The 16,172-nt window shown below is 41.9% G+C and overlaps 1 protein-coding gene across 1 annotated transcript; it reads left to right on the forward strand.

Annotated features, from left to right (window-relative positions):
• Positions 1-240: 240 nt before the first annotated feature.
• Positions 241-14,877, forward strand: AP4B1 (adaptor related protein complex 4 subunit beta 1). The gene is made up of 10 exons (XM_010344045.3): positions 241-547; positions 2,317-2,541; positions 3,339-3,469; positions 3,838-3,985; positions 4,928-5,424; positions 6,536-6,619; positions 7,380-7,483; positions 9,159-9,366; positions 9,584-9,865; positions 10,127-14,877. Exons 1-10 carry the CDS (start codon positions 435-437, stop codon positions 10,552-10,554), a joined length of 2,220 nt encoding a protein of 739 aa, XP_010342347.1. The 5' UTR covers positions 241-434; the 3' UTR covers positions 10,555-14,877.
• Positions 14,878-16,172: the final 1,295 nt, after the last annotated feature.

The raw sequence follows: 16,172 nt of genomic DNA on the forward strand, positions 1-16,172 counted from the left end.
GACTGCTCCGGTCTCTAGACAAGGGGGCGGAACTTCCGTAGAAAACAAGATTGGGCCTATCCGCGACGAGAACGGCGCGGAGGCGCAGGAAAGGCTGGAACTGGAGAGGGAGGGGCCTGCGGTCCGTCGGCCGCGGCGCTGGAAATCCCGCGGAGGGCCCACTGGTCACCGGAGCGTTCTGTGGGCGGGGCGAACGGGCCTCCCGGCGAGGGTAGGGCCTGAAGAGCTCAGGGTGGGGCTCGCGGGGTCGCGGAGGGCGTGGCTGTGTGTCACAGCCAGAGTGCCGGCCCTACGGAAGCCAAGCCCGGGGCGAGATCTCGCCTTTGTCTTTTCACTGACCCATCTGTCCTTTACTCGGGCTCCCACATCAGGACGAGGAGGAGCCCACGAGTTACCGTGGGAGCGGTGGGAGCTGGCCTGTGCCTGTTAGGAAGATGCCGTACCTCGGCTCCGAGGACGTGGTGAAGGAGCTGAAGAAGGCTCTGTGCAATCCTCACATTCAAGCTGATAGGCTGCGCTACCGGAATGTCATCCAGCGAGTGATTAGGTATCACCTAACTCCCTTCGCGTGCTAACCGCCCCCCTTGCCGTCCCCATCAGGGCTCCCTAGCCCCGGCCTCTCTCAAAGGGTGAATTCGCTTTCACACTTGGCATTGACGTGATTCGGTCTTCGTCCTGCTGCTTTGGGGTACCATCTTAGTCTCCCCTCTGCAGAGTCTTTTACTCAGCTGCGTAGTCACCTCCGTATCAAGGGCTCGAACAGTAATTACTGCTGACTCCTGGATCTATAATAGAGCTCGTAGAGACTTCCTTTTTTAGCTTCAGACCCACGTATCCCACTGCCTGCTTGGCATTTTCATCTGAATGGTTTATCAGAGGTATGTCCGAAATAGCGCGGGCATCCTTCCGTCTTCCTCAAACGTGTTCTTCGGCTTATGTTTGCGTTGATGAATGCCGCCAGCAGCCGACTAAGCGTGGGAGCCAACCTTGGGGACACCTGATCCCTAAGTTCTCAAGTCAGATAGTTCTGATTCATAATTCTAAATATCTGTCTTCTCTTGTTTATTGGCATTGTTGTTCTGCTCCAGGCCTTCATCACGAAAACAATTGCACCAGCTTACTAGTAAGCCCCCTTGCCTTGCTGGAGACAGAATTTTTCCATTATACAAATCTTAACACATAACTCTTGCCTACAGCTATGGTTCACAAACTTTACTATGCACAAAAGCCCCTGGGGTGCTTTATTTCATCCTGTCCAGGGATTGATTCTGATTTTAGTAGGGTGGAAGGGAACCCAGGAATCTGTATTTTTAATAAACATCTCAGCTGATTCCAGTAGGAAACCAGTTTGAGAAAGAAAAAAGTCCAAACTTATCCTTGCGTCCAAGGAACAAGCTGTCAATCCAACTACCTGCAGACTCTCAAAAGAATGTGTGCCGGTTTTACTCATGTCTACATACCTCATAGGATGTATCATCACCTTTCTATTACATCTGCCTGTGAGCTCCTGCTCATTCAGCTCAAGAATTACCGCCTCTCTGAAGAAACGTTTTCTGAATTCGTGCCAGTGTCAGACCTCTGAATCCCCTCTGTACCTTGGACAATACTTTTGTTTAAATACTTATATACTGGCCGGGCGCTGTGGCTCACACCTGTAATCCCAGCACTTTGGGAGGCCAAGGTGGGTGGATCACGAGGTCAAAAGTCCAAGACCAGCCTGGCCAATGAGATGAAACCCCATCTCTACTAAAAATACAAAAATTAGCCAGGCGTGGTGGCAGGCGTCTGTAGTCCCAGCTACTCAGGAGACTGAGGCAGGAGAATCACTTGAACCCTGGAGGTAGAGGTTGCACTGAGCCAAGGTTGCGCCACTGCACTCCAGCCTGGGCAGCAGAGGAAGACTCCTTCTCAAAAAAATAAACAAAAATAAAAAATACTTATCTATCATACTGTAATGAATGGCATTCTTACCTGACTCATTAATAGATTTGAAGTTCTCAGAGGTCTGAGACCACACCTTCAAGATTATGTCCCCAGAGCATATCCCTGAATATTACATCCAGGAATGTAAAAGTTGAATTTCACCAAAGTGTACTAGGGATTCAATAAGTGTTTGTTGAATGAACAGAAGAATAATGTTTTTTGCAGGTCTATGGCATGAAGTATTATGTGATATAATAGACAAGGTAATCCTGGCTGCTACCCTCTAAGAGATCACAATCCAGTTGGGTAACCAGGAGATACATAGGTAAAACTCCCTCCATTGTAAGTTGGGGATTTTGTATTTTAATTCTTTCTAACGTGTGTTGGTTTCAGGTACATGACTCAGGGCTTGGACATGTCTGGTGTTTTTATGGAAATGGTGAAGGCCAGTGCCACTGTAGATATTGTCCAGAAGAAGTTGGTTTATCTGTACATGTGCACATATGCTCCCCTAAAACCAGATCTGGCTCTCCTGGCCATCAATACACTGTGCAAAGATTGCTCAGACCCCAATCCAATGGTGCGAGGGCTGGCGTTACGGAGCATGTGTAGCCTCAGGTGAGTACCCTTCTGTGTATGGTCCTCAATGGCTGCCTCAGCAGGGCAGATTTTTAAAGAGGACAATTTATTTGAGCTCCTTAATACTGGGGAAAACACTATTGTATGCTGAACTCAGATTTTCAGCAGTTGCTTTGGCTTGATAATCTGTATCATACAATTTTACTAGAGGGAGTTTTTCATTCTTACCCTCAGTAAAATAGTCCTCAGTTTTGGTTAAATATTTCTAAAAAATTATGTGTGTATCTTTTTTGCTGTCTGTGCAGCATTATTCAAAATGAAAAGTCAAATTAGAAAAAAAAAAAAAGGAAAAAAGAAAAGTCAAATTAGGCTGGGCGTGGTGGCTTATGCCTGTAGTCTCAGCACTTTGGGAGACGCAGGCAGGAAGATTTCTTGAGCCCAGGAATTTGAGACCAGCCTGGGCAAGATGGTGAGACCCTGTATCTACAAAAAATTTAAAAATTAAGTGGGCATGGTGACACACACCTGTAGTTTCAGCTACTTGGAAGGCTTAGGCAGAAGGATGGCTTGAGCCCAGGAATTCAAGGCAGCAGTGAGCTATGATAAGGCCACTGTACTGCATTCTGGGTGACAAAGTGAGACCCCCATCTCTAAGAAAAACAAGAAGAAAACAGAAAAGTCAAATTATGGCTTTTTAAACTTGATAGAGGCTCTCTGCAATTCTTCATGATCTGATAGAGGCAGCATCTACTAAACCCTCTGTTAAGTGAACAGGGGCTGATATATGTCAAAATTAGTATTTCAGGATCTAGCTAACTCCAGAATGTGTTGCTTAGGATGCCTGGTGTGCAGGAGTATATACAACAGCCTATTCTCAATGGTCTGCGTGATAAGGCTTCATATGTCAGGAGAGTGGCAGTCCTTGGATGTGCCAAGATGCATAATCTTCATGGAGACTCCGAAGTAGGTAAGTTCTGTGTAATCCATCATGGTCAATGTGCCTCTCTTATGTATAACTTTATTAAAGATTATGTGGCTTTGGTTGAAAATAATAATGTGGCCTTAGTTCTGTACATATCTCTTTAGGTATGATGCAGGGCTTGGTATCTTCTGGAGATGAGAAGTCCTTTCTCTGGGGCTCCAGTGAGATCCTTTGTATTAGCTGCTTAGAACAGTCTGGACATGGCAGTTTTTTTGCCTTGCACTTTAGTATGGTTTTTGTCATTTTTGTAGCAGAGAAGTTCAATTTTGTCTGCCTGGAGCTATTACTCTGGCTCTATCCCTGTTACTTTGAAGCTTTTCTTCTTTATCTGAGATCTTTGTTCTTTTTTATAGATGGTGCCCTTGTTAATGAATTATACAGTTTGCTGCGTGACCAGGATCCAATTGTGGTTGTGAACTGCTTGAGGTCTCTAGAGGAGATTCTGAAACAGGAAGGAGGCATTGTCATCAATAAGCCCATTGCACACCATCTCTTAAATCGGTTTGGATGCCTCAGTGCTCTTTTTATTATGAAATCTGCGTCCTTATGGGATCTTGTTGATGTGTTGAAATATTGAACAACTTATGTGTGGTAGAAAAGAAAGTTAACCATTATTAACTCCCTCACATTTCATTGAGAGAACTTTTATTTGCCTTAGTTTCCCTTATTGATACAGGGAAATAGAAGTATCCTGTGGGAATAGGTTCTACCCTGCTCTAGTCATTATATCCCTGAAACTAAGCCATTTATAGCATCTTAAAATGTAGAGAGCCTGGACCTAGTATATGTAGTGTATGCTGATCATGTCTTTGGTCTTAGATAAGTGTGCATTTGAACTCATCTTGGAATTTTAAGCCTATTCTGTGAAAACGTTAAATAATACATGAAAAGAATGATTTGATTATGGTACAGCCTTTTTTTTTGGTTTGGTTTTTTTTTGAGATAGAGTCTTGCTCTGTAGTCCAGGCTGGAGTGCAATGGCATGATCTCAGCTCACTGCAACCTCCGCCTCCTGGGTTCAAGCGATTCTCCTACCTCAGCCTCCCAAGTAGCTGGGACTACAGGCGCTGGCTACTACGCCCAGCTAATTTTTGTATATTTAGTAGAGACCGGGTTTCACCATGTTGGTCAGACTGGTCTCAAACTCCTGACCTCAGGTGATCCACCTGCCTCGGCCTCCTGAAGTGCTGGGATTACAGGCATGAGCCACTGTGCCCAGCCCTCACAGCCTATTTTTAAGAATTCTCCCTTTGTTAACAATCTTGCATGTTCTTCACATGTACCCCAAAACCTAAAATGCAATTTAAAAAATAATTAATAAAAAATAAAAAAAAAAAGAATTCTCCCTTTGTTATGATGAACAATCAACTGCTCATATGGCAGTGGCATGGAGATGGTCCTAATTTTGTTGCTAAAATAGCTCTTGTTTCATTTTTTGGATAGAATGTCAAAATTGGACCAATGGGGCCAGGCTGAAGTGTTGAACTTTCTGCTACGATACCAACCCCGCAGCGAGGAAGAACTATTTGACATTCTCAATCTGTTGGACAGTTTTCTCAAGAGTGGAAGCCCAGGTGTGGTGATGGGAGCCACCAAACTTTTTCTGATCTTGGCGAAAAAGTTTCCCCACGTCCAAACTGACGTGCTTGTGCGGGTCAAGGGGCCTTTGCTGGCTGCCTGTTCTTCGGAGAGCCGTGAGCTCTGTTTTGTTGCTCTCTGTCATGTACGCCAGATCTTGCATAGTTTGCCAGGTCACTTTAGCAGCCACTACAAAAAGTTTTTTTGCTCCTACTCGGAGCCCCACTACATCAAACTACAGAAAGTGGAGGTGCTGTGTGAGCTGGTGAACGATGAGAATGTACAGCAGGTGCTCGAGGAGCTCCGAGGGTATTGCACGGATGTGTCTGCTGACTTTGCACAGGCTGCCATCTTTGCCATAGGTAGGTGTCTGCTCCTTTTCCTTCTAGAGAACCTGGACCAGTCAGCTAGAAAGCTGTGGTTAGAGGAACCATAGAGGGCACAGGGCGTAAATCTTGCTTCAGAAGCAAAGTACTGTGCACTTTGTAATGCACTTAGTAAATAATTGGATCAGTAACTGCAAACAGGGAGAAGAGAGATTTTTTTTTTTTTTTTTTTTAGTCAAGACTGTTATTGCCATATCTTCCAGGATGGTAAATACAGGTAACTCAAACTACAACACTTAAAATTTTTGTTGTCTTCTATCCAAAATGCTTTTCTATATTTCATCTTACCACAGTCTCATGAGACAGTCAAGAAAAGTAGACAAATGTCATTAACTTCATTTTAAAGATGAAGAAACTCAGGCACAAAAACAGTTATCAGATTGCCAAAAGGGCATGTAGTTTTAGAAATGGAACTGAAATCCAGCTTTCCTGACTCAAAGTCCTATGTTAATCTACCAGTCATTTACTGAGCTTCTACTATGGGCGATGTATTATGCTAAATATAGACCAACACAGAATAATTCCTAAATCTTACAGACTTTTTCATAGTACGCTGTTTCAAATTTAAAAGGCTGGAGTGACTCAAAAACTGAAAGTAGCTGGTGAGCAAAGTTTTCAAGGATCTCAAGTACAGGAGGAGAAGGAACCCTCATATTTGGAATAAAGCATGGTGAATTTAGGGGCAGAGAAGAGGGAGCAAAGAGGAGCGTAGAAATCCTTAGGAGACTGCTGTCAACTGTCCCCCGCAAAAATACCCCTTTGCAGGTGGGCTACAGTGAAAAGGGTGCCTCATATCTGGCTGCCATGTAAATACCTTTATTATAAGTTTTCAACCTTGTTTAATGGGGAATTGTTTTGCTATGAGCTTTCAGTTTTCTAGTAGTCAATGAGAAAAAAATGGAAAAAATGACTTTTACCTAAGTTTCCTTTATAGAAACTTATATTCTTAGTTCATCAAGTAAGGAGTGATTCTTTTTTTTTTTTTTTTAGACATCTGTCTGTTTCTTTTGTCTTTGGTGGGAGATGATTTTAGATTGAGCGCTAATATTTGACTTAGCAGTTTTCTCTGCTTTACCTTCTTTTGTAGGTAGCATTGCCAGGACTTACACAGATCAATGTGTTCAGATTCTAACAGAGTTGCTGGGTCTTCGACAAGAGCACATTACCACAGGTAATGCCTACCTTTCTAGAATTCTTTTTTTTGGCAAGTACCTGGCCTATAGCAGTTGCTGAAAACACGTTTGCTGCTGAATGAGTAATACAGAGATTTAAACTTTTCCTTGCATCATCATCTGTTGCTGTTAGAGAAGCATAGGTTCTATAGATCTAATAGGATATTGAGTTTTCAGGCTGCCATGAGCCTATAAGGCTGTACCATAGGTAATGAAGGCTACAAGGATGACCTTGCCTGATATTTCACCATCTTTCTTCTCTTTTCATTGTATGGCAGTATGCCATAGGCTTCCAGGGTTGGAACTAGGGCAAGTCAGGCAAGGTGCCTAGGATGCAAAATTTAAGAAGGCACTGACTCTTAGGTTCCTGCAAGAGCCAATCCTGCCTTCTTTTTCTGTCTTATACCCTGCGCACCTTACTTGCCTTGTCCTTGTCCCAGGCCTGGTGGTTCCATTTATACTGTCTTCAGTGTATCATTCAACAGCCATACTAGCCCACAACGGTATGCAGCTTTATGTTTTACAAAGTGCTTTGTCGTACATTAGCTCATTTATCTTTACATTGATCTGATAAGAGCAATATTCATCTAAGAAATTATTGCTCGTTTTATTACATTTCTTAATCACTGACCACATCTCTAAAACCCATTTTACAGAAATCCAGCCAGAACCATGAGTCTGAATACACGACTGTTCTTAAGATTCCTCCCTGCCTGGAGGCTCTAATCCTGTGCTCTTGTACCTTGGCCTGTGTTGTAGTGGTGGTGCAGACTTTCCGAGACCTGGTTTGGTTGTGTCCTCAGTGTACTGAAGCTGTGTGTCAGGCCCTGCCCGGCTGTGAGGAGAACATTCAAGATAGTGAGGTAGACTGTAATTCTCCTTTACTTCTAAGTAGAGGCAGAATGCTTGAAACCCTGCCCTTTGAAATAGAATCTAATTATTCTCTCTTCTCTATGTTTGAAGTAGACACTCTTAGAATTGATTGCCACCTTAGATTCTCTTTTGGATGTAGATGACATATAAATTATGAAAACAAGATTTATCTATGGTTTTTATTATAAAACTCTGATACAACATTTGGACAGTTTTGTTTTTCTTGAGATAGAGTCACCCAGGCTGGAGCGCAGTGATGCTATCTCGGCTCACTGCTACCTTGTAGACTCAAGTGATTCTTCTGCCTCAGCCTCCTGAGTAGCTGGGATTACAGGTGTGCACCACCTTGCCCAGCTAATTTTTGTATTTGTAGTAGAGAGGGTTTCGCCATGTTGCCTAGGCTGGTCTAGAATTCCTAGCCTCAAGTGATCCATCCACCTCAGCCTCCCAAAGAGCTGGAATTACAGGCATGAGCCACTTCCCTCAGTCCCTCTTGAACAGTTTTGAGTCAGAGATTTAGACCATGGAGTTTTTAGCTAGAATGAGAATTAGAATCATTTGTGAAATTTTTACAAAGATTTAGACTTAATCACCAGTCTACTGATCTAAATATTCAGGGGTAGTGGACCTAGACAGATAACTTTTTTTTTTTTTTTTTTTTTTGAGATGGAGTCTAGCTCTGTTGCCCAGGCTGGATGGGGTGCAGTGACACCATCTCAGCTCACTGCAATCTCTGCCTCCCAGTTTCAAGCAATTCTGTTGTCTCAGCCTCCCGAATAGGTGGAACTACAGGCGTGCATCACCATGCCTGGCTAATTTTTGTACTTTTAATAGAGATGGGGTTTCACCATGTTGGCCAGGCTGGTCTCAAACTCCTGACCTCAGGTAATCCACCCGCCTTGGCCTCCCAAAGGGCTGAGATTACAGGCTTAAGCTACTGCACCCAGCTGACAGATATATATATATATATATATATATATATATATATATATATATATATATTTTTTTTTTTTTTTTTTTAAGACGAGTTTTGCTCTTGTTACCCAGGCTGGAGTGCAATGGCGCGATCTCGGCTCACCGCAGCCTCCGCCTCCTGGGCTCAGGCAATTCTCCTGCCTCAGCCTCCTGAGTAGCTGGGATTATAGGCACGTGCCACCATGCCCAGCTAAATTTTTTGTATTTTTAGTAGAGGCGGGGTTTCACCATGTTGACCGGGATGGTCTCGATCTCTTGACCTCGTGATCCACCTGCCTCGGCCTCCCAAAGTGCTGGGATTACAGGCTTGAGCCACCGCGCCCGGCCCAGATATATTTTTAAGAAGCTTCACAGATGACTCTGATGTGCACTCTAGGTTAGTAACCACTTTCCTGAAAAATTTAGAGAAATTCTTTCAGCAGCTTCCACTGAAACACTAAACCCCAATTGGGCCAGAGGCCCCAAAGTCGAGGGAACCTCAACTTTGAGTTTTCTCTTGTGTATTAGAATTTCATTTCTATTTGTTGTAGAGAGTACAATAGGGGGAATCAGTAAATTAAATAAAGTAAACGAAAGATTATGCCTTTTCTGCTGGCACTAAGCGAAAAGCAAAACCAGTGATTGTCTACTATCTCCTGTGTTTTGGCCAGCCGAGTGTTGCACACTTGCTCTTATTCCTTTATTCCCTAGGGGAAGCAAGCACTTATTTGGCTACTGGGGGTCCACGGAGAAAGAATTCCTAATGCTCCTTATGTGTTAGAGGACTTTGTTGAGAATGTCAAGTCAGAGACATTTCCAGCTGTTAAGATGGAGCTACTCACTGCTTCGCTGCGCCTTTTCCTCTCACGACCTGCTGAGTGCCAGGACATGCTGGGACGTTTGTTGTATTACTGCATAGGTGGGTTTTTCAGAAGGAAATAGTACTTGCCTGACCCATAGTAAAAATTCTTAATAGCTTTCATTGTTTGGTGAGTCATGTCTGGGACGTGAGAAGAAAATGTTAATGCCTCCTAGGATTTCCTCTCCCCTTGATTTGCTTATCCTATTATGGCAGGCACAAGGGCAGGAGGAAAGTGCTTTGTTTTTACTGAACTCAATCTGTTGTCTTACCTCAGAGGAAGAAAAAGATATGGCTGTACGGGACCGAGGTCTCTTCTATTATCGCCTCCTCTTAGTTGGCATTGATGAAGTTAAGCGGATTCTGTATAGCCCTAAATCTGACCCTACTCTTGGACTTCTGGAGGATCCAGCAGAAAGACCTGTGAACAGCTGGGCCTCAGACTTCAACACCCTGGTGCCAGTGTATGGCAAATCCCGCTGGGCAACTATCTCTAAATGTCAGGGGGCAGAGCGTTGTGGCCCAGAGCTTCCTCAAACTTCATCCTTTGCTGCATCAGGTAAAAAAGTCCTTACCCTAAATGTTGTCATGATGAATCTTTACCTTTTCAGTGATTGGTGGAAAGTAGAGTATCCTAGCACTAAATCTCAGACTGTTGCCTGAATTTCAAGAATTTGTGAGCAAGAAAGGTTCATCATTGGTTATTTCAGCCATTTATCCAAAGACAGAAGTCATATTGTATACATTTGGGAATTTGGATTAAAAACCTAGCTCCTACAGATTAAGAACATCTTTCACACAAGTTTTCTGTCTCTTTTAGGACCATTGATTCCTGAAGAGAACAAGGAGAGGGTACAAGAAGTCCCTGATTCTGGAGCCCTCATGCTAGTCCCCAATCTCCAGCTTACTGCTGATTATTTTGAGAAAACTTGGCTTAGCCTCAAAGTTGCTCATCAGCAAGTGTTGCCTTGGCAGGGAGAATTCCATCCTGACACCCTCCAGATGGCTCTTCAAGTAGTGAACATCCAGACCATTGCAATGAGTAGGGCTGGGGCTCGGCCATGGAAAGCATACCTCAGTGCTCAGGATGATACTGGCTGTCTGTTTTTAACAGAACTGCTGTTGAAGCCTGAAAACTCAGAAATGCAGATCTCTGTGAAACAAAATGAAACAAGAACCGAGACACTTAATAGTTTTATTTCTGTATTAGAAACTGTGATTGGAACAATTGAAGAAATAAAATCATAAGTTTGTTTCTTGTCCAGAGTAAGATGAATAACGATCACAGTTTTTTAGTCTTTCTTATTAGAGCTGCCAGTAAGTCCAGATAATATCAGCTACAAAAGAGAGTGGAAAATCTAGGAATCGGGATTCTTACATTTTTGGCTAAAGAAGATTGATTTATTAATTTCATTCCTATTGGCAATTAACCCCATTTATCAATGATGATGTTGTAAAGGTAAATGTTGGCAAGGGGATGGGGTGAGGATGGCATTTGGATTATTTCCTAATCAATTTTAGGAAATGTGTTAGTAATTAAAGATGGTTGATGTGTGGAAACTGACAGGTTCATCATTTATGGGGGTCATCTTTTCCTCCCTGGATTATTATAGTAAATTCCTAACTGTTCTCATATTTCCAATCGTGCTTTTTAGGCCAGAGTCCAAAGTCCTTAATGTCAGCTAATGTACCTCTTTGGTGTCAAGTCTTGCCACTGCCAAAATGCCTTCTCTTCTGGTAGAAGCAAACCACTTGCATTGCAGTTACCTGAATACACCAGCTTCTTTCACTTCTGTGCTTTAACTCAAACCTGCTTTTATTTATTGACTAGAACATTTTCCCACCCTCCTATCTTCTTTAACACCTAGTCTGTCTTTCAGTGTTCAGCTCACTCATGAACTCTTTCAGGAAGTTTTCTGTAACCCTCACTGCCTTCATCAGGGGTTTCCTTCAAGCTGTCATAGTACCCAGAGCATACCTCTAGCAATAGTATTGTCATTGTTTCTTGTTGCTTGTCCTCAATTTTTATTCTGTTCTTAACTGACCACATTTTGTATATTGAAGCAACTTAGGGCAAGAACAAATCTAATAAAATGCTGGTAAAATATGAGACTAGCAAATCCAGAATGGAAAAAATTAAAATACCAGTTAAGACCAGCTGAGTTGGGGATGGGGAAATACACAAATGTTCAGGCTATATGGGCCTATTAGATGATAGTTGAGCCTTGATTTGTCTCTATAGGTGATTTAGCAGTCAGAGTTAAGGGAAACAGTTATAATTGTTAACAGAGAGGAAGAAACACTAAGATATATACAAGATCCTACGAGAAGTTAGGAATGGATTTCACATGACTTTCTTATAGTATTCTTCAATGAAAGCAGAGAGCGTGACTTTAATATAGAGCTTAGACTGCGTGCAGTCACTCTTGTTGGTAACCCAGCTCTTTGGGAGGCCGAGGAGGGAGGATTGCTTGATGCCAGGAGTTCAGGATTAGCCTGGACAGCATAGTGAGACCTGTCTCTAAAAATTGAGTTAGCCAGGCATGGTAGCACATGCCTGAAATCCCAGCTGTTCAAAAGGCAGAGGCAGGACCATTGCTTAAGCCCAAGAGTTTGAGGTTACAGAGAGTGGTGATCATACCACTGCACTCCAGCCTGGGTGACAGAATGAAACCCTGTCAAATGAAAAAACCAAAATTAGATCCATAGAAAAATAGTAAGCCAGACATGGTGACTCATGCTTTTAATCCCAGCACTTTGGGAGACCAAAGCAGGTGGATCCCTTGAGGCTAGGAGTTTGAGACCAGCCTGGGCAATGTAGTGAGACCCCCATCTCTACAAAAGTAAAAAATTAGTCAGGTGTGGTGGTGTGCGCCTGTAGTCCCAGCTACTTGGGAGGCTGAGGTGGGAGCATTGCTTGAGCCTAGGAGGTTGAGGCTATAGTAAGCTATGATCATGCCACTGCACTCCAGCCTGGTTGACAGAGCAAGACCCTGTCTTGGTAATAATAATAATAATAACATGGTGCTTAATGATTTCTTCAAGGACTTAAGGTAACATGATCCAAGTATACAGCCTTCATCATCCAGCTTAATTCAAGGATTTCTACTACCTAGCTACATAGATGAACACATATCCTTCAGGTAATTTTTCACCCATCACTTCTCTCAATGAGACTTTTTTTTTTCTGTGATGGAGTCTTGCTGTGTCACCCAGGCTGCAGTGCAGTGGTGTGATCTTGGCTCATTGCAACCTCCACATTCTGGGTTCAAGCCATCCTCCTGCCTCAGCCTCCCGAGAAGCTAGGACTACAGGCATGCACCACCATGCCCAGCTAATTTTTGTAATTTTAGTAGAGACAGGTTTTCACCATGATGGCCAGGCTAGTAACTCCTGACCTCAGGTGTTACCCGGCCTCAACTAGGCTCTTAATAGGAATAAATAACAGATAATGTTGAATTTTCTGGTAAGAGCCTGGGTGTTGTGAGTTGTTTATTGAGTGGTCTTCCCCATTGAACAACTTTTTTTTTTTTTTTTTTTTTTTTGAGATGGAGTTTTGCTCTTGTTTCCCAGGCTGGAGTGCAATGGCACAGTCTCGACTCACCGCAACCTCCGTCTCCCGGGTTCAAGCAAATCTCCTGCCTCAGCCTCCCAAGTAACTGGGATTACAGACACCCATCACCACGCTTAGCTAATTTTTGTGCTTTTAGTAGAGAGACAGCATTTCACCATGTTGGCCAGGCTGGTCTCAAACTCTTGACCTCAGGTGATCCACCCGCTGGTCTCCTGCTGGGATTACAGACATAAGCCACTGCGCCCAGCCTTAGCAACTTTTAAGAATGATTCTTTCTTTTTGTTTCCATAGTGCCTGCCACATAGTATTACTCAGTAAATCTTTCTTGAATGAATGGCTGTACATAATGAGATTCTGATGTGTTTTGGGATTGATGCTTGAAATTAGTTTTATGATATTGTATCAACTATATGGAAAATAATGGAATTTCATCTAAACCAGGATTTCTTGAAAGTGGCAATACTGACATTTGTGGCCAGATAATTCTTTGTTGTGAGGGACTTTCCTCTGTACTGTAGAATGATTATTAGCACTATCTCTGGCCTCTATCCACTGGATGCCAGTAGAACCCTCAGTTGTAACAACTAAAAATGTCTCTAGACATTGTCAAAGGTCTCCTGGGGTAGGAGGCAAAATTGTCATTACTTGAGAACCACTGATTTAGACTATGGATCCTCAGGGATAGGAAAGGGAAGGACAGCTTCAGAATTGCACTTTCTGTATTTTTATGGTTCAGTTAAATGGTGAATGTTTAATTAGTTACTAAGAGAAATAAAATTGAAGTGCTGCCAATTCAAAGTGTTGCAAGGGACCAGGATGCAGGTGGTAGAAATTGAGTAAATTGGTATGACTCAGCAACTGAATAAATAGTAATACTAAAGTGATCCCTTTAGAAGACTGTATTATACTTGGTTGCTTTTCTATAAAAGGCATAGATAGAATATGAAATTGTTGCTTTTGGAAAATATATTTTTAAGGTGATCTCAATGAAGAACTGATTTCTCCTGTAGCGTGGTTTTACTAATTTATTATAAGCCAAATGACTAAAGCTCAAGTATACTATGAAGTTAATTCTTTCAATATTTTCCCCTCAGGAACTCTCTGTTGCTTCTGCAGACATGGAATTTGATGATGTGATATAAGTAGATGTTTGTGTTTTACAAACCATGAAAGTATTCGATACTGTGCTTAGAACAGCAGCCTTCTAATGTCATTCTTAGTTGATAAACAGTATGTTACGCATATAATGGGGTCCCACAAAGACAATATGTTTTGGAACACTACAGAGGCAATAATTTGCATAGTTACCATAATTTTATGGTTATAAATCAGTAACTGTGATATGTTTCCATTCTCCCTATTTTTGAACAGGCGTTCTGTTAAGATTATTATATTCCTTTCTTAGATATAGGGTGTTTAGGGGAGAGGGGACACATTGCTTGTTTCCTTAGTTACAAGTCTCCATGTTGAGAGGAGTTGCACCAAGGGATCTTCATCCACATGCTCATCTGGTACAGACGACAAGATCCTGGACTTTAAGCCAATAATAAAATGAGACAAAGCTTTTCGGGGAGGGATGTAAATTGTTGTAGCCAGAGTGGCAAGAGAAACAAGTTGACAGGGAAAACATTCTGGTCTCATCATTTTTCAGTAATAATTAAAAGCACAATGTTAGAACTGCAAGGGTGAAGGTATGTGGGCTGAGGGAAAGGGATGGTTTGGGAGGGTGCTATATTGAAGGCCCAGAAGAAGTAAACAAAAGTGGAAAATTTACCCCACAATGCCAATGAGAGTCTGTACTCTATTCCTGTAGCTTTACAACATTGATTATACAAGACAATGTAAAGGAGTCAAAATTGGATTTTTTTTTTTTTTGACGCAGGGTCTTGCTTTGTCATCCAGGCTAGGGTGCAGTGGTGTGATCATCGCTCAGTGAAGCCTTGTTCTGGGCTCAAGTGATCCTCCTACTTCAGCTTCCTGAGTAGCTGGGACTGTAGGTGCATGCCACCACCCCTGGACTCAAGATTCAACTTCAAAGATAGCATAAGCATATTGATAGTGAAATGAGGAAGGTGGTTTATCACTGTGAGAAAGCTTGAGTTTGATATAAGACAGACTTGGTTTAAAATTTATATTCTACCACTTACTGATGTGTGAACTTGGGCAAGCTATTTAATACCAACTGGATGATCTCATAAACGTTTTTGTCTTTTACGTATTGTTTTGGGAGTATGTCACAAATGTATTTTTTAGAATCCTTAAACTGTCAGTGGCTAGCTCTAATGTGAAAGGAGGTTGGCCTAGAATTTTCTCTGCGTGCCCCTGTGATGTTAGAGGTCTGAAGCCTACTTAGTAATAATGGAAGCTTCAGCCCTTTTGTCTCTAGAGAGAATGAGCAATAGATAATGACAAATGAAAGTGGCATTTTAGGTCTCTCTCTGTTGTCCTTTTCTTTCTTCAATTAAAAAAAAAAAAAGAAAATGGCACTTTAACTACAAGGGAACATAATTTGTGATCTTACTCTAAAAGCAATTTATGATCATTTTTAAAAATTAAGACCTTTTAAGAGCAGTTTTAGGTTCAAAGCAAAATTGAAACAAAGGTACAGAGATTTCCCAAATACCCTCTGCCCCCACACAAGCATCATCTCCCGTAATCAACATCCCCAATCAAAGTGGTATATTTGTTATAATTGATTAACTTACCTCATCAATTATTACCCAAAGTCCAACTATCACCCAAATTCCTCCTCATCTTTTCTTTTTTTTTAATTTTTAATTTTTTTTTTTTTAGAAAGAAAAAATAATAAGAAAAAGAATAAAGAAGAGGAAGAAAGAGAAAGAGGAAGAGGGAGAGAGAATGGGGGTATTGCTTTGTTGCCCGGGCTAGAATGCAATCTAAATATGGGTATGCCTATAATTGTCCTTAATAATGGAGACATGAAAAAAAAAATGAGGGAAGAGAATAACAAACAAGGAGCCAACCAACATGTTGTTTAAACTTCTAAGTTGATATGATGTGGTACTGATAAGAGTGTATATTTTGTGTAAAGTGGAGAGTTCTATAAATGTTAACTACATTTACTTGTTCCAGATCTGAGTTCAAGTCCTGGATATCGTTGTTAATTTTCTGTCACATTGATCTGTCTAATATTAATGTTGAAGTCTCCCACTATTATTGTGTGGGAGTCTAAGTCTCTTCATTAGTCTTGTATGTCTGGGTATTCCTGTATTGGGTGTGTATATATTTAGGATCTTTAGCTCTTCTTGTTGTTGCATTGATCCTTTTATCA

Source organism: Saimiri boliviensis, chromosome 11, assembly GCF_048565385.1.
Source record: "Saimiri boliviensis isolate mSaiBol1 chromosome 11, mSaiBol1.pri, whole genome shotgun sequence".
NCBI classification, from domain to species: Eukaryota; Metazoa; Chordata; class Mammalia; order Primates; family Cebidae; genus Saimiri; species Saimiri boliviensis.